Source organism: Athene cunicularia (assembly GCF_003259725.1).
Source record: "Athene cunicularia isolate RWA chromosome 5 unlocalized genomic scaffold, athCun1 chr5_part1, whole genome shotgun sequence".
NCBI classification, from domain to species: Eukaryota; Metazoa; Chordata; class Aves; order Strigiformes; family Strigidae; genus Athene; species Athene cunicularia.
The window spans coordinates 39,770,551-39,793,735 of NW_020799101.1; the positions used below are offsets into that span (position 1 = coordinate 39,770,551).

Below are 23,185 nucleotides of genomic sequence, written 5' to 3' on the forward strand. Positions count from 1 at the left end.
ACAAATTTTTATGTAAATCTAGTTTTCCTCTACTGAAAACCCTCAAATGTAGCTTACATTATTTAATTAATTCTTAACTAATTCAGATATTAACTTATTTTCTTAAGTTTGGAGAAGATGCAGAAAGACATGAATGCTGCGTCAGAGACTCCTGTTGGTGCTGTTCCTCCTCCTTCTCAGAAGACACCCATTCCTGCTCCTGTGACTACCCGCATGGACCATGTTTGGCACTATGATGAAGAATATCTTCCAGACCCTTCAAAGCCTGTGTCAGCTGGTTCTCCAGAACATGTTGATGGTGTTATTAGCAATGGATTTGTAGCTGTCAACTTAAGCTCCTGCAGGCAGGAAGTTGATTCTAAGGAATGGGTAATAATAGATAAGGAACGGGACTTGCAGGACTTCAGGACAAATGAGGCTTTAGGGCACAAAAATACTGGAAGTCCTTCAGATGAAGAGCCAGAGGTACTACAAGTTCTAGAGGAGTCTGCTCCGGAAGAGCAGCCCAGACAGGGTGGTTGGGCAGGAAACAGTGTCCATGTCAAGAACCAAACCTCAGGGGTGGAGTTTGTTCTAGCCATGGAGTGTCATCCTGCTGCTTCCGAACAGTTTACAGATAAATTGGAACTTCAGTCCGGAGCTGCTGGACAGCTTCTTGCAGCCACCCCTACAAGTCCTATGGAAGCTCAAGCAGAAGGAGCGCTCACTCCGGTAAGAGAAACGGTCGCTGTTTTATTGAACCTCTCCTTATTCAGAATTACTTGAGGTAAGGGAAAAGGCAGTGACTAAAATACAATAGCATAGCAGAAATTCCTGGTTTCATCAGATATGGGACTTGATTCCTGCGGAATGATCTTCCATGTTCTGTTACACAGGTGTTTACATTGTCCCATGGAAGTGGCTATTAGTTCTGCAGGTATGATCCACAGAACTGGCTGCAATTAAAAAAAAAAAATTATATGAAAAAGCTCCTTATTCAGTGATTCCTAATCAGTCTTACACATGCAAATATATATTTGCAGTACATAAACATAAAATGACAACAAATATGTAAAAGACTGTGCTACAATGTTTAATGTATTTCAGGAAAAGCCTAAATGGCTGAAACAAAAGAAAGAGTTACTTGCTCTCACCATCATTGATGTAGTATTTTCTTTCGGAATTCCCATTGTTTCTTCCCGTATCTTCTGAAATTTCTAATGGTTCTTATACAAACCAATGGTTGGCTTTTATAAGTTGTTACTACTTCTCACTTCCAAGACAATTTTGCACCTTCTGCTTTGCTCCCAGAATTTTCTCTTTAGACAGATTGCTTTGCTTCAATTGCACCTTCTTTTTGTTTCTCTATCTTCTCTAAAGAATTCTCATTTGTAGTTTTTTAACTTCTACTTTTTTTCTCCTGTTACCAATTCTAAACAACAACAAATTTGGCTTTAACTAAGGAGGAAGTGATATTAATGGTTAAGTCTTTGGAAATCAGCTCCTGGTTTTATTTCTCTCTTTTCTCAGTAGATACTCTGTTATCTATGATATAAAGGGCAATTCTTTCAAGTTCTTTTGAGCCAAGAAACCTGTCTGTACTTCTCCTTCACTTATCGCCACTTTTTGTGAAAGTTACAGCCAGCTCATTAGAAAAAGAAACTTGTCACCAATCACTCATTTATTATAAGGTGTGGAACATCTCTTATGGTTAAAATGAACTATTCAATGTAATTAACTGTAGCTGTACAGTAAAAATTCAAATACACCTAGGTTCTCCTGGAAAATGCAAGATCTATCTTTCATACAAGATCATGTTTAGATATCATACTTTGTGAGTGATGTGGTTTATAGAAGATCCATTCTGCATGATTCAAAATACAGAACTGTGTTAAACAGCAGAAGATTTTTGAGATTTAAGTTTAAATATTAATTGCATGTAAGTGTTTGATGGGTTAGAAACTTCTAAAGATGAAAAATTAATTTAAAATGCTCAGTTGTTTACAGTTGTTCAATTTTTGTATTTTAATGTTAGTTTTAGTAAAACAGACAAGAAAAAGCAACACTTAGTCTTGTACAAAATACTAATTATCAGGCTTTTTTATTTCAAAAGCCACTAAAAACCAGCTTGCTATTTTGTATGCAAATACACTGTTCCACTTTATATAAACTTGGCTTTTTTGGGGGCAATAGCTATTTTACTTAAAACTGAAAGTAGAGGTGGTGTAAGTATCATGTACTACAGCGCAAATAATGGACAATATCTTTATCTGGAATGGAAGAAGCTCCTGAGCGTGGGAGCAGAAATAGTTACAAGCAAGGTCAATTAATTATAAGATGTACTGGAAGAAATACTGCTTGACGTAGATATTTGAGTGAGATTATATTTTAGTTTGGTTTTGCAAGCAGGTAAGGGATTTGTCATGACCTCAAAAATGGGGGAAATAGATATGGCTTGTATTATCCTGGAAGGGCAAGTAGTGCTGTGAGGGCAAGTTTAATGGCAGCAAGGAACTTGCTGTTTTGAAGGTGAATCATGTGTAATTGAAAATATAATCTGAACTAGGAGTAAGCAAAATAGAAATTATTTGGCCAATTTAGAAATGAAGAACAGAGTGTGTCTATTGAGTGTGTCTGTTCCAACTGTGATGGCAATATGTGGTAGTCGTCCATCTACTTCATTAGTCCTTGAAAGCAGAACAAAGCCCAGGAGGATATTTGTAGACGAGTTGTTCTTTCTGTCCTTTGTTGATGGTATTCCACTTCATAAAAGATACTTAAATAGTCCTTGAGGTGGGTACCGGAACCTAGCTGTTATAGGTGAATGTCTGGGTCACTTCACAGGGAGACAGTTGATGTATACTCTTCGTACAGTAGTTCTCTCTGTTCAAGAGCCCTGGTGACCTTAGGGAGCTGTTTGGTAAAGTACTTTTCCTTCTTCCTCAAAGCATCCACCTGCCTAAAACTGTTCTTTGAATGTGGTCCTAGTTTGTGGATCAGATGGTCTTGTTCTTTAGTAATTTTTTTCTAGGTAGCACCTCCCTGACAATACAAATAATGAGCAAAGGGTTGTACTTTACTTTTCTGCTCATCTAATTATATTGCACCAGTTAATAAGAACAGGCTTGGACAAAAGAGCGTAAGTTTAGGACCAGAAATCAAATGACTTAAGCATTATTAAAAGGGGTTAAAAATGGATATTGAAATTATAGTAGTATTATACCTTAATATCTGAAACGGTTTACTCATTTCAAACAGCTTGAAACTCTAGGGCATGTTGGCATTCATGGTCATCTTTCTTACAAATATACCTCCCATATGGATTTCTGGTGACCTGTTAGCATGGGGTTTAATTACCATAGAAAGTATGATGAATTATCTTTTTTGAGCTTATTCTGATTTGGTTATTATCTTCTTTGAGCTTATTCTGGTTTGTTAAAGATGCAAGCAATTACTTCAATGGTGAATGAATTAAATAGTTTTCCTGCTTTATGTATTTTTGATTTTTCAGTTTTACTTTGATTCTTCTTTATTCATTTCTTTCAGAGCTTTATTGCTCACTATCTAAGTAGTCAGTAGTAGCAAGGATGTTTCTGTATAAGAAACTAAAGGTTTATATACTCACCCTTAATTTTATTTTCTTCTGAAGGAAAGAAATTACTGGGCTACAGTCCTTCCATTTGTAGATAAATGTTCTTCCTGAAATTGTGTGTGTACATGGACTTCCTGTAATTGACGATAATAATCGTTTTTACCTGTTTCACACAGCATCAGCATTCTAGTAAGAATGTAAAGTTGTAGCACTTCAGGAAGGAAACATGAACTCAAAAAAAAATAACATGAACTCAAAAAATAAAACATGTAAGTTATTGGCTTGGGGATGAGCAAGTTTCAGGCATAAAAATTTACAGCAAATTATTCTACCTATTATGAAAAAAACCTGCAAGTAAGATAAGTAATTGTCATGTTATCAGTCATGGTTTTCCAGTTGCAATACAGATTCTGTGTGCTACCAGCAAATACCAGTTTGATCTGGCTCAGTCATGGGCACATGGTCACGTTTCTGTTGAACTGTTCAGAGCATGCAAGGGTATATATGCTGACTTCATGCTTTCATAAAGGCTTTATGTTCACTTCGGCTTCAGGAGGACAGGCAGTACCTGATTTGCTGTAATATCTGCTAGTATGAAGTAATTCTGTCAAAAGCATTTGAGCTGATCTAGACTAAGGATGAATTTATACTGGAGCAGCACTTGATATCATGTATGATGTTCTCTAGTTTTCTTTTCTTTGATCTGGTACTAAGAGCCTAAAGCTGGTCTTGTGTTGTTGAACTATGGCCTCATTAATTTACAGCATTTGTACTGTTTGTGGTGAAGTCCATACAGTGCATGCGTGAAACTTCACAACATACATTTGTGAAGCAGATGCCTCAAGAAAGAAATAATAATAATGGAGTTGAAGTAGTTGAATATGTAACAGCTAAGTCCATTTTCATCCTCAGTTTAAATGAAACACTTTGCTCTGGCCACAACTGGTTGACAACCTAATACCATATATATATATATGCGTGGTTATAGAAGAGGTTTGACTGTGTGAATCTATTTATTTTTATTATTTAGAAATATTGCTGAAATTAGCATTTTGTACATTGAGGTAATATTATGTTTTATCAAAAACCTGGTCTTAAATTTCCAATTATGTCTGAATTCTAAGTAATTTAATTCTCTTATACCTTCTATTCTCAGTTGCCGCTTTTTTTTTTCCCCAGTTGAGAGACAGCTATGCATTATGGGAACTGAAGCTTTAGGAATGATGCAATTGAAAATACCTTTTTCTTGGAAACTGGAATGCTTGATAGGTGCTCTCTGTTTCCAAAAAATACCGGTTAGAATTGCAAATACCATGGTAGGAAACAGAAAATCACATTTACGAAGCTTGCAAAAGTTTTCCTTGTCTCTACTCTTCACAGTTTTGTCTAAATGTACTTAGACAAAGAATTGCAGACTGTATATAGCAATCTCATTTACAGGTATTTAGATGTGTCACCGTGAGATATTTATTCAGCACTGGAAAAGGTCTTTCAGAGAATCAGTTGATTTCAGAGTTGTATGTCAAAGCTATGGGTTATTAGAATCATCAGAAAACATTCTGAAAATGTACTTTCTCTAAAGGAGTTAGTTTGGAACACTTTGACTTTACAGTTCCTGTTCTTTCCCTGCCCCTTCTTTTCAAAATGCTTGAGTGATGTAGTTGAAGATGAAGCAATTGTTCATGGGTTGTCCAGGCCAGTGTATCCTTCTAGTTCAATCCCATATTTAGGAAATTTCATTGAAATTGTTTAGTACTAAACTTACTGATTAATCCTGTCAGCTATGGTTCTTAATATATGCTGTTATAGCCTTAGAGTTGTACAGTCACATTTGTAAGCCTGCAATGGGTGTATATGCTAAAAATATAGTCATCTCAGATGTGTTAAGCATTTTCAAGGACCAGTCAACAATCGACCAGTTTGTGTACACAGTGTCCTTGGAACAGACCATGTTAGTTTATTAAATTTGCCCTAGATTGTTACTGACTGAAGGAAGGAAGGTAGGAGCCAGCTAGAGAAAGGTTGCTCACTTTTGATTTTGATACTGGATTTTTAAAAGTTGATGGAAAATGTGAAGATTAGACTTGAGGTACCTCTTAAATCATCAGCTTTTAGCCTGTGAGGGAAGTGTGTATATGGTCTTCTAAGGAAATGCACATAGGCAAGACGTAAACAAGAATTATTAAAGTATTGATTTTTAAACCTTATTTTCTTCCCCACCATGTTGTTCTCACAGCTCAACTCATCTCATATGCTGCATTTCTCCACTCCAAGAATTTCAAGTCCCATCCTCCGCACCATGAGCCCTATAGCCTATCTTTCCATCCACTCGGACCCTCTGAAAGAGGCTGGTTTACCAAGGAGTCAGTCAGCTGAGAGCCACTCCTCTTCTTCCCGCTCAACTGGTCGTAGGCAGCTTCCTGTCATTCCCTGTGGCAACAAGTTCCCCCCTGTCATTCGCACCTCAAAAGCACAACTTCAGCAGGTGAATAAGCCTTGTCTTCATAAAAGTGACTGCACTGTAGCAGTCATCTGCAAAGTTTAACATTTTGAGTTGCTCTGCACAGTCCGGTAGTAGGCATATGCTAGTCATACTGCTATACACAACATCCTAAAAATATATTGAAAGTTCAAGTTAGGGAATAAAAATGGATCTTGTTCAGGAACAGAGGCAGGAATACTCTGAGGAGAGGCAGGAATACTCTGAGGAAGATAAATTGTCCTTCTTTGAAGAGGTAAAATTAGAGGAATATTTAAATAGCTGTTATTCAGGTTATGATATGGAGCACCAAGCATCTCTGGATGTTCTGGAAGATAGTTGCATGTTCTCAGTGGGATTTTCCCTGGAAAAAGGTAGGATTATAAAATCTAGAAAACAGATTTTTGCTATGATTAAAATGTTTCTTTTTTATGTGTTCCTATAATCAGTACCAGGTAGATTTTGAACTGTGAACACATATTAAAATTTGGACTCTTAAATTATTTTAATTTGAGACAACAGGGTCTAGTCAAATTGCTACTTTGGGAACGAACAAATAATGAATTGTTCCACTTCTTGCAGTATACAAAACAAAAATGGGAATTATCGGGAATCATAGCTAATGGAAAATGTCACTTGAGAAAGAGGACTTTTCATAGTTTCATACTCCCAGTTTCATTTCAATATGAAAAAGGTGAAGGCTCAGAATCATAATTGAAGTTAGCCACAATTTGTGTATTAGTCACAAAAATACTGAGATTTGCTAAGCAGCATGAGTTTGCGTTGACTGGTAAAGCAGTATGACATAGCATTAATGCATAAGACCGTAACATATCATCATCATTTTACCATTAATGTTTCTTTGAATTATATTTTATGTTGGCTTTTATTTCCAATGTATTTTTTCATTATAAATATTTCTGTGTGAAAGACTTGAGGTTTTTTTTCAGTGAATCATGCACAGAAGTGTCGATATTGAAAGTTATCCATCATTAGCTTCTTTCAAACTTCCATAGGATCAGTGGTGAGTGATAGCAAGGCAAACAAAGTAGCTAGTGTACTTACATCAGCATTTTGTCTGTTAGCTCAAAAAGTAGTGTTTTTTTCCTGCAGCTCTTGGCTGCTTTTTATCTAGATATTGAAAATTGTTCTGCTCTCAATGTATGGAAACGGACAAACAGTAGCTGCCAAACTTGATGGGATATGAAAATACCATATTCTTCATGGTGACTGATGTTATCGACTAGGGAACAGGACTTAGGAGAAATTAACTCATTAAAAGTTAAGCTTCGGTATTTTTCAGGATTAGTTTGTATCCCAGGATGCAAAATAACCTATTTGCTTTTGCCTGTACATCTGTCATTTAAATTTTCCAATCAGAATGTATTGCAGGTATAATTAACAAACTGCTCACACTACTATAAAGAAAGTAGGTTGGTGCAGAGGGTCTACTCTGGCTTCCTTAGTACCCAACAAATGAATACAGCAGCAATATTAATAGGGCCTGCAAAGTGATATACTTTCTTGTCATGTGAAAAAGAATTGGAATTGTGCCAGGTGTGGCTACTGAGTGGAGTGAGGATTATATGTAGCTTCTCAGCCTCTTCTTTCTTTTTACCTGGTAAGTCCATGACTGCTGTGTTCTTTTTCAAGCTGTGATTTTGAAAGTCCTGACTCTGTTGAGAATTTAACTTCCAGTTTTCCATTTGCTGTGGAAACTACAAACACGTGATTCTTTAGTTCATCCTAACAATGAAGGCTTCGTGTACTTTATGGCTCACTGAAGAACTGAAATACTTTTGCAAGTCCTTCTCTTTTCTACCATGCAGCAATATTAGGTCCTTAGCAAGCTAGAAGTTCCAGCAGCATGAAAGATGAATATGCATGTTAATAACCTCCAGTTAAGTATGAAAAAGAATTTTAATGTCATTCTGTATTATTCTGTATAAATTTTTGGTACTGAATATATTTTTGTGTATTTCCTGCTGTTTGCAATTTTGTTCAGCACTCATAACTGATGAATTGCAGAAGTAGGGGAATCTGTGCTGTAGAATTTAGTTTCATGTATTAAAAAATAAAAAGATGCTACATTTGTTCTTGAAATCAAGCAAAGGGATTTTCTTTCCTTATTGTTGATGAGTGAGGGTTCAGGAACTGTAACCCACCTTCCTCTATTTTGACATCAGATGGACTAGGTAATGAAATTTCCATATATTCTCTGCTCACTAGTGCAGAGAGGGTATAGGATGTAGGTCTACATTTATTTGTTCAATAAAGAGAACCCCTCTCTTGCCATACATATATTATGGAAGAGAATTGGAGTATTTTGCTTCTACTCTCCTTAGTTATTGAATTTGCAGCACAAAGAAAGAGTCTGGCAGCATTCTGGTTTCTGTCAGCTCTAATGAATTTGTGCTTGAATCTGAAGAGTGGTGCTAGAGTGCTGTTAGCATCCTTTTCCTCTATAGCATGGTCCAAATGTACAGCAAATCCTTGTGAAACATAACCCTTTTCTGTGAATTTTTAAGCCAGATAATTTCTCTGAACTCTGTTCATTAGAGGACTGCATAGGGTGTTGTGTGAGGTCAGTGGAAAAGGAGATGTGAGTGCACAACTACTGGCCAGAGGTCTGTCTGAAGAGATTGCTTAGGTAGACATTGTGCGAACTGTGTAACTGTGTCTTGAGAAACAATCAAGATCAGTGACCTCAGATTTTGATCTCTGTGGTTTCTCAACTCTAGTTCTTCAATAAGATTGTGAACGCCTCTTCTAGCCACAGCAGCAATCTAGAGTACTTCAAAACTGGCTACTGTACAGTAAGGTTCAGCCCTTAACAAAGGTGAATTCCAGTTTTTGTGTCATTCTGGCATATTTTCATTTTTTAGTGTGCTTAATGAGACATGTACAAGGGGAATAATTTTAATTTAATGATTTTGCAGTTATTCATTTTGTTAGAAACAAATAACCTGTGTGTCTCAGGTTAAGTAATCAGAATTATTTGGCACTTTTTTCTTATGTCTGAATTTTCACAAATTATTACCTTACTGGAACATTAAAAAAATTATTTTGTAGTTATATAGTTATATTATTAGTTACAAAATGCTCTGAAATCTTCCCACACAAGATGCTATGGAAATGCAAACCATCATATTCATATTCATATCCAAGATGAGAAATAATATACTGATCTGAGTTGAAAAATTTACCTTAATTTTAAAGCATCTCACTGGAATTCAGGGACCTATCGAAGAATAAGGTAAGACTTCTTGACATGTTCAAGGGGTATTTAGAGAAGGAATGCATATCCCTTATAACTGTCTTTTTATTTTGGATGTTTTAGGTCTATGAGCCAGGAGTGCACGTAAATGTTGTAAATTTTGCCATTTTTTATGAACTAATTTTGGCAGGTTTCACTAGTCTGCAATAGCAAGAGATAAATATTTACACTGGTTTTCACATTTATCAATACCTTTTAGAACCACAAATAAACAAACAAAACCACAGAGATACTCCTCTCTTCCTATACAATGTTCTTTTAAAATTATTTTTAATTTGTTAGTAGCATTAACTTGAAGTTGTCAGGTACATTAAGATTGCCTTACAACTCAGCTAGTTAAAACTCTAATTTAGCGTTGTACCTATTCATTAAAATGTCAGGAATTTTTGTCCAAAATCCTCTTCAGAATTTCGGTTTCAAGACATGGTACATTATCAAATAGATGTGTCTTGGAAGGGAAAGAAGGAAAAGCCATTCTTTGTTCAGTGAGTCTTTTTTTTTTTTTTTTTTTAACTGCTGCCATGGTTAAAGTTGGCTATAGAAAAAAGGACTCTGATTTCAGGGCTTACATAATTGTTATGCCCTGCCGCCCCCCCTCCCACCATCCCCCATTCGCTGTCCTGATGGAAACTATATTGAGTCAGCATGAGGCTTAAGTTAGGTTTATCTGAAGAGGCTGCTAATACCGTTTACAACATTGGGTTTAATCAAGGTAGAAATTTCAAATTGTTAGTCCAGCTCATAGCTACTGAAACTGTTTCATACACATTAGATCTAATTTTGTAACTGTTTCATACACAGTAGATGTAATTTTAAGTAGGGAAAATGTGCAGAAGTTGTATGATCTTATTCATGACAGGGTAACTGTTAAGAACTGTTAATTTTTCAAGAAATTTTAGCCTGAAAATTAAGTTGATATGATGTTGCAGCCTTCACTTACCATCCATGAAAGTAACCATTTGATAATGCTTATGACCAGATCAAAAGACAAGCTCAGGTTCAGAATTCTTACTGGTTTCAGTTGTAACTGTTAGGTTCTTGAAAGGCAATTGACATATGATCCCTGCTACATTGTCATTATTTTTTCATTAGTAGGTTTCTCTGGAGTTAAGTGAGTTTTTCATACAAAAACACATAGGATGAGGAATATCAGGAAACATTATTTTAGAATAAAAAGGATGTCTGGAAGACACATAAGCTCACAGGTTACTCCCATTCTTTTAAGCAACTAGATTTTATATTGATGTTTCTTGAAGAACTTTCTTCAATGCACTCTCATTCTAGTGCAAACAACTAAAAAGTTTTATTTGTGACTTTCATCCAAGTGGCAGAGGAAATTGCTTGATACATGGAAACCTAAATGCTGCCTCCAAGGACTTAGTAGGGTCTTTTGGCTGAAGGAGAGAAATTTTTCATGTGTGCTTTTTTTACATCTGCCTCTGGTGTACAGAAGAATTAAAAATCACAGCATATTAGGTTAGCTGTTTTTTCAGTTAAAACTTTTCAAGTTATAAATTAAGGAATTAACAGTTGAGGACAATCAGTCGGTATCAACGTCAATTTTTTTCAAACAGTGTGTTGGTTGTAGGGACTGCATCCGCTTTTAGTGACTGAACACTCTTGGCCATTCCCCTTCTGCAGGTCTCTCTATTAGAAGCAGCAGAAAAGTCATAGTGAATGTCAAGACAATAAATTAGCCTTAGTAATAGCATCCACATACAGCGATTGTGCAGGAAGAAAAGCCTGTAAAAAGTTGCTGGTTTAAATGTTCATGTTTTCTGGAATCCACAGTACTTTTAAGATACCCAAAATTCATAGCCACGTGGTTCATCCATTCTTGTTGGTCCGTGAAGTAGTCAATTATTAATTAAAAAAAAATAAAATTAAATGCCAATCTTATCTCAAACATATGTGTTATATGTGTGCTAGAAAAGTACACTTTTCTAGCATCATAATTTCAGTAGTATAGAGTAAGTAAAGATGTTTCAGGAAAGCTAAATGGTCTGTGGGATTTCCCATGGAGAGCTGATCTCCTGTGGAGTCAACAGTTGTTTCCATGACAATTCACACAGTAATCTTGAAATAAATAGGTAGTTACAATTCAGAGCATAATGGCCAAGGACTAATGATTATTTCTCATGTAATTAAGGTATAATTGATCTAATTAATGTAATCAATATTGGATATAATTGCAGATATTATCTATAATATAATCCATAGGATAATATTTAAGTAAGATATATTTATATCTTAAAAATCTTTTGTCTGCTGTCATGAAAATTGCCTATAATACTAGTCTAACTGGAGTGACAGGAAAAAAAGTCTTTATTTGAATTTTGTGAATTTATGACTATCAGCATTTTCTCCTGGTTGGGTAGATCTGTCATATGGGAAGAAGACAGAACTTTATAGAATAGGGAAAAAAGGGAAACCACTAAAATTAGGACAAGTGCTAAGCGGAGGTCTCTTGTATTTCTAACCTACCGCTATGTAACTTTAAAAAACTGGTTCAGTTTCAAGTTATTATTAAAATTTATAGTATTTGGCAATTCTACACTATTGCTCTACATGAACCACAGGTAGTTGTGTTTACTTATTACCTAACTACAAATGTACAGCTGCTCTGAATGCTTTCAGGCAGCTTCTAAACACAGAACACAATATATGTAGAGAGGTCACAAACTGGCTGAAGTGACACTACCTTATTGGTTTATCTAATCTTAATAATACCAGGCTAGTAACCAAAACAAAGTCAGAATAAACTGATAGTGCCCCTTAAATATTTTTAAGGATCTTATATAACTGACAAGATGTATTATACTGTAGATCACTTGAGTGCATGGCTGGAATCAGCTGTATTGTAGCTACTTCATGGAGCTGTAATTTACATTTATCATCACTCCTGTTCACAAAGGCAAAACTATGTAACATAATAGGCTGCTAAAAGTTCCAGATATTTTGTTTTTAAAAGATAAGCTGGATTCTAATCACATCTTTGTGTCTGCAGCCTTTGAAACTATAAAACCTTGTGTGCAGAGGAGAGAGTACATAAAAAAACATTGTAAGAAAAGAGAAAGACCCTTAGTATCGATAATATCAGTAAGACACCTATCTCTAGGTCTCCTTCTCCAAAGGATATCTATTAGACATGCTTGTAAGCAAACTGAAAGCAGCTAGTTCTTTACGTGAAGTACAACTACTGTTGGTGGTAGCGCACTGTGGGCATGAGAAAACCCATAATGCCTTCAAACAGATCCTGATAATTCTGAGGAGAGATTTTAAGAAAATTTGAATCTGAATTTCAAGTTTGAAAATTCAATTTTATGTGTACAGTAATTATAACCCTGCTGAAATTAGAATTTGTATTAAAATTATACTTGCGTGGTTTCATCAGTCCTTCTGGTATGTTTGATTCATCGGGGGAAATTTTAGTGTTCACAGATTCTCTCCCTTGCGAGCATAACACAGCTGTGGGCAACATGTGCTAATATAGTGCCAATCTTATAACTGGATAGAACTGGATTTAATTTATTGCAACATACAAATGAGTGACTGGAGGATCATGAGTCAGGAAGACTCTTGATTTTATTGTTTTATGTGTTGTTGGAGCTTTTTTTAGTGTGTTGCTCTTTAAATATGAAAGATACTTTTACCTTTACAAAAATCCAAAAATTTAGTGTAATAGCAAAATTGAAGCATAAGAATAGCACAGCAGTAACCTAGAATTAGACAGTGGCTCATAGGAATCAGATAGAAACAGAAAAAAATGACATATTTGAGATCTGCACATGGGTATTAAGGCAGATCTTATGTATGGATTACCTGATACTTCATGATGACCCTTTGTTGGAATTGATATATTGGAGAGGAATATTCAGTATTAATCTAAGCAGTAGTAGCCAAACCCCACTACTGTTATACATAAAAACAGTTTTTATGTGATTCAGAGTCTCCATGTATGTCTTTTTTTCATGACAAGGAAGACTATTTACTTGGATTGAATTTGGGTTTAGAATAGAGCATATCAAATGTATTTTTCAAAGAAATTGTATTTTAAAAAAATTAATGTACTGGTCCTTATAACAAGGTATAATATGACTTTGAAAATGAGAGTTCAGGGTTTTCCTGAGGAAATATTAGCATGTGTTTTTATTGTTTCTGAAAATTGCAGTTATTCTCTCTGTAGGGTCAGATATTAATATGGAGCTTAGCTTCAAAAAGATCATTCAAAACTAGTAAAAATTGTTTCTAAAGTAGGAAAATATATACTAATTTCTTACAGCTGCTGAAACAAAGTGAGTTTTGCTTAAATCATTATTAGCTATAATAATAGCTTTGAAAATATTTTAACTGCATTTTATATACCAAAAGTGGTTGTATCATTAAAAAAAAAAAAAAGTCACTTTGTACTTAATGTGTCCTCTATTAGAGGAGGAACCTTCTAATTTGTAGTGGTTTATTTTGCTTCTTAACGGAACACCTAAGTATACTTGAGCAGCAGAGACCCTAAGTATACTTCAACTTAACATCTTATGGAGAACTAATTAACATCCTATTGAAGATTGTTAGATGTTTTATAAAATTTAGACTTGGAAATGCTGAATATATTGTGCTGCTTAAAGTGTGATATGAACTCACTGGCTTTGTTCCTAAAACCACAATCCTCATGGAATCAGTAGTTTCCAACTTTCCAGAGGAAAAAGTCCCTGAGTGGTCAGGCTTCTGAAATAGTTCTTAATCTCTAGATCTTTTTGTGACTTTAGGAATAAGCACAGTAAGGTAGGAGTTCAGCTTCTGTAAAGAAGGAAACAATAGCATGAGATGGAAAGGTGAAATAGGCTTCAGTTGCCGTCTCTTCACATCTCTGAACTGTGCATTAGGGCAAATTCATGCTTGCTTTGTTAGGAAAAGACTGTCTCGCAGAACTCACAAAAAATATTACAATACCCGCCCATTCTTAATGGGAGTATATGACAAGAGTATTAACAGTGTTATGAAGTAATAGTCTATAAGCACTGCTGCTTCCCAGTTCTCCAACAATATAAGTAAATTTCAAAAATATTTTTCAGTTGGTTTATGTGTTATATAGATGAAGTTTCAAATTAAATGAGTACTTGTTTTAGTCACGTTAGCAAACTAGCCACTTGTTACGATGACAGCCATACTCTAAAGCAATTAAAGATACTGCTTTTAGAACAATCACTATTTGCCTTATTGGATATTTGACAATATGAGTTTATGTCAGAACAAAAAAAAAAATCTTCCTTTACCTGGTAAGTGGCATAGGAATAACTGAAAAGGGAAGATATTTAAAGAACACTGAAATTAAGCCATGATTAATAAGCCTTAAAGAAAGACTGTACACACAGTTCTATATGTTCTTTATCCTCAAAAGATACCTATCACATTAGAGAATATGAAAACACAGTTATCTTGTACTTTCACAGCTCTGCATCTCTATTCTATTCACTGCCCATTTCTTGCAACCTCCATATAAGTCAATGCAAAATTTAGCGTTATAGAATAGCAGAAAGAATATATCTGAAGAGCTGTGGAAAGCAACAAGATTCTCTTTTTAGATAGATAGAAATAAGTAAGCCTTCATATGCTGCTTCTCTTTAGTTTAGGATTAGTGCCTGTCATGTATGAATTTTTAACAACAGAAGGTGGAGCCCTGGGCACCATCAGTTCCTACAAATGCCCGCAGTGCTTGTGGTGCCATATATATGGGGCTATTGAAAGGGATTCAGTATCAAAACTTACAATCATCTCTGATCTTATGTTCCATAACACCATGAATTGTAGAATCATGGAATGGTTTGGATTGGAAGAGATCTTAGAGATCATCTAGTTCCAAACCCCCTGCCATGGGCAGGGATGCCTTCCACTGGCCTTGAACACCTCCAGGGAGGGGACATCCACAGCTTCTCTGTGCAACCTGTTCCAGGTCTCACCACCCTCACAGTAAAGAATTTCTTCCTTATATCTAATCTAAATCTGCCCTCTTTATGTTTAAAACCACTACCCCTCATCCTATCCCTACAGCCCCTGGCCAAGAGTCCTTCCCCATTTCTCCTGTAGCCCCTTTAAGCACTGGAAGGCTGCTATAAGTTCTCCCCGGAGCCTTCTCTTCTCCATGCTGAACACCCCCAACTCTCTCAGCCTGTCCTCACAGGGAGGTGCTCCAGCCCCCTGAGCATCTTTGTGGCCTTCTCTAGCCACATTCAAGCAGGTCCGTATCCTTCTCTTGGGGGCCTCAGAGCTGGACACAGCACTGCAGGTGGGGTCTCATGAGAGAAGAGTAGAGAGTATTACAGCCATATATTTCTCCTGTTTATCCCCATATTAGTCTGTCTGTAGAAATAGCCAATGTAGTTTAGAAAATCTATAATTAATTATATTTAACTTCTTCCCTGCTGTGAATTTAATCTGGAAAGCGAATGTAAGGGATACAAAGGGTTAGACTCTAAAAAGTCAGTAGGAATGACAGTAGTAGGTAGGGAGGATTTTGAAAACTAGGAGGGCTGTTCTGAACAGTAAGCTAGGTAAGTTGTCTACAGAGATGTAAGCATAGCGGTGGTTTTTCATGTCAGAATGACACTAGCGGTAAATTACAGGACAGTGTTCTAACATATCCTTTACACAAACATTCCATGCCCTTTACACAACTCGTATACAAACTGCAGTTCAGATTTCTTTGAAGAGGCAATTGTTGTGCATGGAAATAGAAATTAAGTGACGTAAACAAACTCCAGTGAACTGGAAAGATTCAGAGAGGTTGTTTGGTATTGCAGAAGTTGCAAACTCATACTAACATTGGTCATATTCTTGGTAGGCGATAGAACTAATGACAGATGAAAAAGAGAGGCAGGGAAAAGAGAATAGATACATGAGCCTTGTAGTTCTTATAGATAAACAAACTTTACTAAGGCAGGAAAGAATTAGGTAAAGTGTCTTCAGAATGCCAAGTAATATAACAATTTATTAATGTGAGAAGTTACAAATGATGACAGTATTAGCTGAACAACAGATCTGTACACCATGTTTCTAAGAGGCAGAAGTCCTGACAGCACTTGACATGTTTGCAGAAGTATCAGGCAGCATGAGTGGAGAGAAGAAGCTATTGCTGAGAGGTCAGATGTTTACCTGCTGGTATTGTACAATAATCCATAATCACACCTTTAGATCTTTCAGACTTAGCAACTTTGCAGACCAAAACCTAGTATTTTACTCCTCTGCAATTTGCTGTATACATTCACAGAGGATTTTATAGAAGCATATCACTTGCTATTGCAGCCTGTCAAAGGTTTAAAAGGAGGAAAGTTTGTCAGATGTCATAACAGATGTCCAAGAGATATTTGTTGTTGTTGTTGTTGTTTTGGTCCTTTTCCTCCTTAACATCCCATTCACCATCTTGTAGTTTCTTGAAGAAAATGTAGTCCTATTTTTTTGTCTCAGTTGAGTGTTAATTTGAGAAATCAGAAAGGAATGAAGAAATTATTTAGGGAAGGCCAAAGGATTCAAGACCGTGGTGGTAATAATTTCACTCAAATATTTTCTAGTGAAAGGAGAACCTTAAACATATTGTTCCATATATTGTCTCAGCCATTTTCAGTAATCTGCTGTATCACATAACCTCTGTTATTGCAGTAATTGGGTAGGTAGTGTTATAAACTGATTATTATAGTGAGCTGAGAGGCAGCATTTTAAATTCTATTCCCCGCATTTTTCTTCTGAGATGAATTGCCCACATTGCATTGTAATCTTTGTTCCTCAGGTTCAGTGTTTTACAAAACTGACATGATCAGGCAAAGAAATCTCACAGTGTAAGATTTTAATTAGTGGCAGAAGAAAAGAAAGTACTAGGTTCATTTATGGTTATGATGGGCTTTTTGAATTTTACATATGAGGCCATGTGTTATTTGTTTTGTAACTAGATATGCACTGAACAACCTTGTTATTTCTGTCTCCCTGAATTAGACTAAATGATAATTTAAAATGGTGTATTTTTCAGGTGGATCAGCCCTCCTCAGACTCCTTGATTATGACTTCTATCTTGCAAGGTTTCACAAACATAAGAGTGAGAGGACTATTTATGGAATAATTAAGGCTACAGAATTATATTTATTTATTTATTTATTTATTTATTTAAATGGTCTTAAGGAATTCAAAACTTCCTCCAGTCTTTTTACTTAGAATCCTGCATAGTGGTGAATCATGAAGTTATCTGTAGTGGCCAGCCTTGTAAAGAAGCTGATGCTTTACCCAAAGAAATCTTATAAGGAGCCTTAGGAGGATTGTCTACAAGCTTCTTCCATTTCTTCAGCAACTGACTATTGACTATCCAAGTTCTTCCAAATGAAAGCATTTGTATCCCTGCCCATGGCAGGGGGGTTGGAACTAGATGATTCTTAAGGTCCCTTCCAACCCAAACTATTCTATGATTTAACAGAGTTCAGTTCTGTACAAGTTCTGTTTTCTCATGCACATTCACAGATTTTTGAAAAATTGGGCTTGATCTTTTGTTTCTCTCTTAAAGCTGCACCCGAAGTTGTAGCAACCCTTGCATGAAAGGCACTTCTGCATGATTACAAATTGCACATATAGGTAAAATGTCAAGCCCAACGGGGATATGATTTAATTCTTGTGCTTTGAGAAGACTAATAAGGGGTTTATTGACCATCTGAAAACAAACTTTTGTTTATTAGGGGACGCAAATCAAGAAAGTGATATATGTATTAAAAAAGCCATTTCTGAAACTGAACCTATTCACTAGTACTGAGTCTTTGATGATACTTAGTCATCCAGTATACTTTTCTTTCCTGCACTTGTTCAGTGTTTTTCTTTCACAAATAACTCCTGCCTGTTCTGTTGTAGGTTGTTCAACAAGCTTACGCTTCTGTCTTGGGTGTAAGGGTTAAATCTGGGTAGGCCAAGATAGGCCTGAAAAACTAGGAAATTCTCTCTTCAGGTGTGGCAAAGGATATGAAGTCTGTTGAAAACTGTAAATAAATTTCAGATTGGAGCTGGGTTCACCTAACAGAGAATTGACATATGAGAGAGAGGTCACAAGGAAAACAGAGATTCCATGTAAACATATTTGAGCAGAGGAGGATTTAAATGCAGTTGCAGCCCTTCTGGAAGCGTACCAAGAAGATAAATATCCTCCTAAAAGCAAATAACTAAGGTTGTCTTTACCTCTGAAAATTGAGAGGACACCAGAACAATACTATGCTAACGGAAGTCATCCTTCTTCAGATATATGGAAGACAACTCTGTTTTTTTTCATTCCTGGGTTATTTGAATTGGCAACCAGACTAGCTCATCAAGTGAAAAGTTTGGAAAAAGAAATATTTTACAAGATTACCTTACTTCGGAGACACCATCTGTAGCCCTGGAGAACAAGATATTGAAACAAGTTGGAGACAGAGCTGAGTGGACAGCAAATGCCCAAGTGATCTCTCCAAAATCTGAACCTGCTATTCCAAGGACAACATTGCATTAAAATTTCCTGAATCCAGTTTTACCCAGCTTGTAGTTGAGAATTTCAAAGAGATTGATGATTTTTGTGTGACAATCCAAAATATGTTCTTCTGTCATGTGAAAGAGTCCTTTGGTGCATGATACCTGGAGATGTGTTGTCCTAGAGATGTATGGAAGCCTATGGGATAGGTGTCCTGTTTTCTAGACATTTTTTCTCTTTTTTTTTTCTCCAGTTTTATCCATTTTCCTTTCTGTGCAGAGGTCTTGCTGAGCTATTTTTGTTTTAACAGTTGAGATTTAGGCACTAATTGACCTAATCATGGAAAAGTGAAATTCTACTTCCTCTGTTTTTTTCTGTAGCTAAACTGATGTGCTTGGATTTGCACAAGAAAGCTTTTGAAGTAAGAAAGACTTCTTTAATTTGGGATTAGAGTTTCTTTCAGAGGAAAGAACCCAGATCGAGAGTGAGAGGAGATGAGGAAGACTGTTTTGCTGAAACTAAGTAACTTCAGTTTGATTCTCAATGTACCATTTTAATTCAGCAAACACGAGGGGACTGTATTGGCTCGAACTTGAAAACAAATTATCAAGGAGACAAAAAGTAGCCTCTTGCTGCAGGTCTCAGTGGGGTTTTTTTTGTTTGTTTTGGTTTAGTTTTGGGGTTTTTTTTCCCCACTATTTCAGTAAATCTTAACTTGAGGGGGATGATACAGACAGCTTAAGTCAACTTGAGAAAACAGGAGTTCAATCATCTTACATTTCTGCTATTCTCCCACTCCCCAGTGCAAAATACCACTTTCTGTAGCTTAACAAAGTGGTCCGACTTATAAAACTAAGAAAATATTTTTCTCCTGATTTTATTCCAAATTTCTCAAAAATGTGAGTCCAGATTTTTAGATTAAGGTTCCAGAACTGCGTTGGGTAACTTAGAGAGGTTCTGAATATGTTTTATAATGTAGAAATAATTTCTTTAACATAAATAATTGACCTCTTTCTAATTCAGCTTTATGCCTGTGATTTATGTTTCATGTTTTGTTCTAGTGAACTGTTTACAATATCAGTTGGATGTTTGTGTTTCATGAAGCTAAATGTGCACCCGTGGAAATTTTTTTTTATACAGGGCTATGAAGAAAATGGAAAAAAAAATTCAATGAATTTCAATGAAGCTATTATACTTTCATGGGAAATCTGATTATATCTCCTTCGCTGTCAGTTCCCATTTCATATTTTGGAGAGTTGTTCTGTATTTGTAAGGTTGAGTACACAGTATAAATTGTTATGGGTCCTGACAGATGAGCTTGGTTTCTACCACCCAGTAGTACCAATGTACTAGCTCTTGCAAAAGCCCATTAAGTTTAGCAGCATGTATAATTTCTGCAACAACGTCAAGTGAAATCTATCTTGTAACACAGCAGAATCCTGACAAGACTGGAGATAGGCTACCACTAGTTGTCTCTTCAGCCATCAGTGCATCGGGAAAATCTTTATGTGCAAACCCAGACTCTGGTCTTCCACTTTCTGTTGAGTATTACAAACTCAAACTATGTCAGATGAACGAGGCTAAAGAATACAAGGGAAAAAGTTGCTGAACTCCCTGTCCATGTAGATAAAGATGTAAGGGTAGCCCCTTGATTTCCTACTGTTTATACCAAACAGCTCAATCTGATATGTGTAAACCAGAATCCAGGACTCTCTTCACATGAGAGTGCGTTCTTCCCTTGGCCGTAGAGGTCAAACTCCTCTCACTTTTTGTGTGTGCTCTCTCACCCTCTGACCTCATGACTCTGTGCAGTGGCCTGACTTCAACGGGGAACGTGAGAAGCAACTCCATTCTGGTTTTGTCCATACTTGATGGGAACTGGGGGAAGTGGGTTTATGTCTCTCAGGTGGGCAGAGACCTGAGTACAGGTTTCCCATTTCCTGGACATGTGCTCTAACAATTAAGCTATGTACTAGAGACAGCACTCACCATAACCAACTGTTTTTCAAAGGGACTCTGACTCAATACTATATAGAGGTTTTAGGAGTGCTTTTAGTGTATGTATTGGATTAGACCTATTAGGGGATTTAGACATGTGAATATTTAATTTGTGAATCTCTTAATGACCTTAGGTAAAGAGATGTCCTAACCAGGTTGCTTAGTTAAAAGGAGGCATCAGCTTCCATAAGGAAGGTAATAGCTAAAATTTGGGTACTCAGGGAAGTTTTTCTGGACAAAAACATAGGTATTATGGGTATGGATGTATTAGGTCAATAAAGTTTTTTGTTAATTGTTTTGTTAACAAAGTATCTAAATTCTGCCTAAAATGAAATTTAAGTCCATTCCTGAATCTGGAACTCGCTGTGTTCTTTGTTTCCTGTACTTGTCTAAAAATACTGTGTGTACTTGTTAAAGATTTTATGTTCATATACAACTTCTAAGACTATTTAAACTAATATAAAATAAATAAAAACCCTACCTGTTAGGCTGGATCTCATTTCCAGGAGGGTTACCTGGTAACTGCAACATTTTCCACTGAGATTATGTTTGGTTTAGCCTGTTACACATTTCTGTCTTGGGCTGATAGAGTATTTTTGTTCTAATTATCTAAATGTAAATTATGAAGTTAGGTATTATTTGATCATTGAGATTCATAGGAATCATTATATATTATATCTTGAAGACATGGAATCAAAAATGCTATTTAAAGAATGTTATCTATATAACATTTCTGAGTTTCTCACCTTTTCCTTCTCTAATTTCCCAATGCAGATAACAATACCCAGACCTTCAGTGGCATCCACACAGTCTGCTTCAGAGAGCTTTCATTATGGCCACCAGCTAGAGAAAAGAGAGCAGGATGCTCAGTCTATGGAGCACACCATGGAACTTTCCTCTCCGAAGGAAAGTTTGCCAGGTTTGGTTGTGACAGAAGACTCACTTCCAGCTAGTGCCAGCAGACCAGATTTGGTACTTAATATCAGCCAAGAGGTGCTTGACAGGGAAGGACTTGTCAAAGAATGTGTCAATGTCCTGGACTGTGGCAAAAAGGACCTGCCTGAACAACATAGTGGGATACAGGAAGAGAAAGAATTTGAAAATATTCCTGTAGGGGAGACTGAGGAAGAAAGGCTTCCAGTGGTTTCTGAGGATGCCATTGAAATGCTAAGCAAAGAACAGAATTTTTTGCCAGGAAACTCAAAATCTGCAGAGGAAGAACCTCTAACGAATACTGAAGCTGCTGAAGAATCGAAGCCAAGGCCCATCTATTTGGTGCCAAATCAAGATGAGGTCCTGAAGTCAATAACACCTAAAATATCAGAATTTTCTCCCTCAAGACTTACCAACCCACATGTCAATAGACAGGCAAGCAAAATAGCACCAGTTCAGGAAAATGGTTTTCATTCTAATAAGGAAGAAGTCCATATCCAAGACTTGAAATGCCACCAAGTGGCCCTTACTACTTTTTTGCACCAGGAGGACAAAAAAGAGAAAAATGCTCCCAGAAATGGAGAATTATTCCACTGCATTTCAGAAAATGAGAATTCTCATCGATCTAAGAAGGACTTAGTTAAATCTCCTTTTGTATTCAGGCAGAGCCGAATCCCAGTTTTAGCACAAGAGATAGACTCAACGTCAGAGTCCTCTTCTCCTGTTTCAGCAAAGGAAAAGCTTCTTCTAAAAAAGGCCCATCAGACAGACTTGGTCAGACTACTTATGGAAAAGAGACAGCTCAAATCTTTCCTTGGTGACCTCTCAAGTGCCTCTGATAAGTCACTGGAGGAAAAAATGGCTGCTGCTCCAGTACCGTTTTCTGAGGGTGATGTGTTATCCTCATTTTCTAGATTAACACTGGACTCTCATTTCAGCAAGCAGACGGAAGATAGCTCTCTATCTCCAAGCAGCCCTCAGTCCAGAAAAAGCAAGATTCCAAGGCCAGTGTCCTGGGCAACCACTGATCAAGTCACCAGTTCAAGTTCAGCTCAGTTCTTTCCTCGGCCACCACCAGGAAAACCACCTACTAGACCTGGGGTAGAAGCTAGGTAATGCAGAGAAAGTAGAAATAGATTTTCAGGTTGAAAATGGATTTGAGCTAGACTGCAGTTACTTTGCAGTGTGTAATCCTGTAGAAGTTCCATCCTTTAACTAGTTTTTCAAAAATGCCAGGCTTCAATTTTCTGAGAAATCCTACACAGTTGGAGAATGAAGGAGGAGGGGCTGTCACACAAGAAGGAGCCTGCTTCACCGTTCAACCTTATACATCAGCAGATGTGTATTCAGTATTTTGAAACCTGTCAATCTATAACTAAATCTTTACACTTTTTTTTTTAAGTGGGGTCACTTTTCTGGAACTGTTCATTATTCACAAACCCAGAGAAATCAATAGGATCTGTC

The 23,185-nt window shown here is 36.5% G+C and overlaps 1 protein-coding gene across 3 annotated transcripts in view; it reads left to right on the forward strand.

The window, feature by feature from the left end:
• The window catches only part of TTBK2 (tau tubulin kinase 2), a 103,664-nt gene that overhangs the window by 73,376 nt on the left and 7,103 nt on the right, over positions 1 to 23,185 (forward strand). For 2 of the 3 annotated variants that reach the window (XM_026849265.1, XM_026849266.1), the window contains exons 13-15: positions 108 to 711; positions 5,808 to 6,056; positions 21,563 to 22,833. In XM_026849265.1, the coding sequence (XP_026705066.1) occupies positions 108 to 711; positions 5,808 to 6,056; positions 21,563 to 22,833 (2,124 nt within the window). The remainder of the gene's footprint in view (positions 1 to 107; positions 712 to 5,807; positions 6,057 to 21,562; positions 22,834 to 23,185) is intronic. The other variant, XM_026849267.1, reaches the window with a different exon arrangement.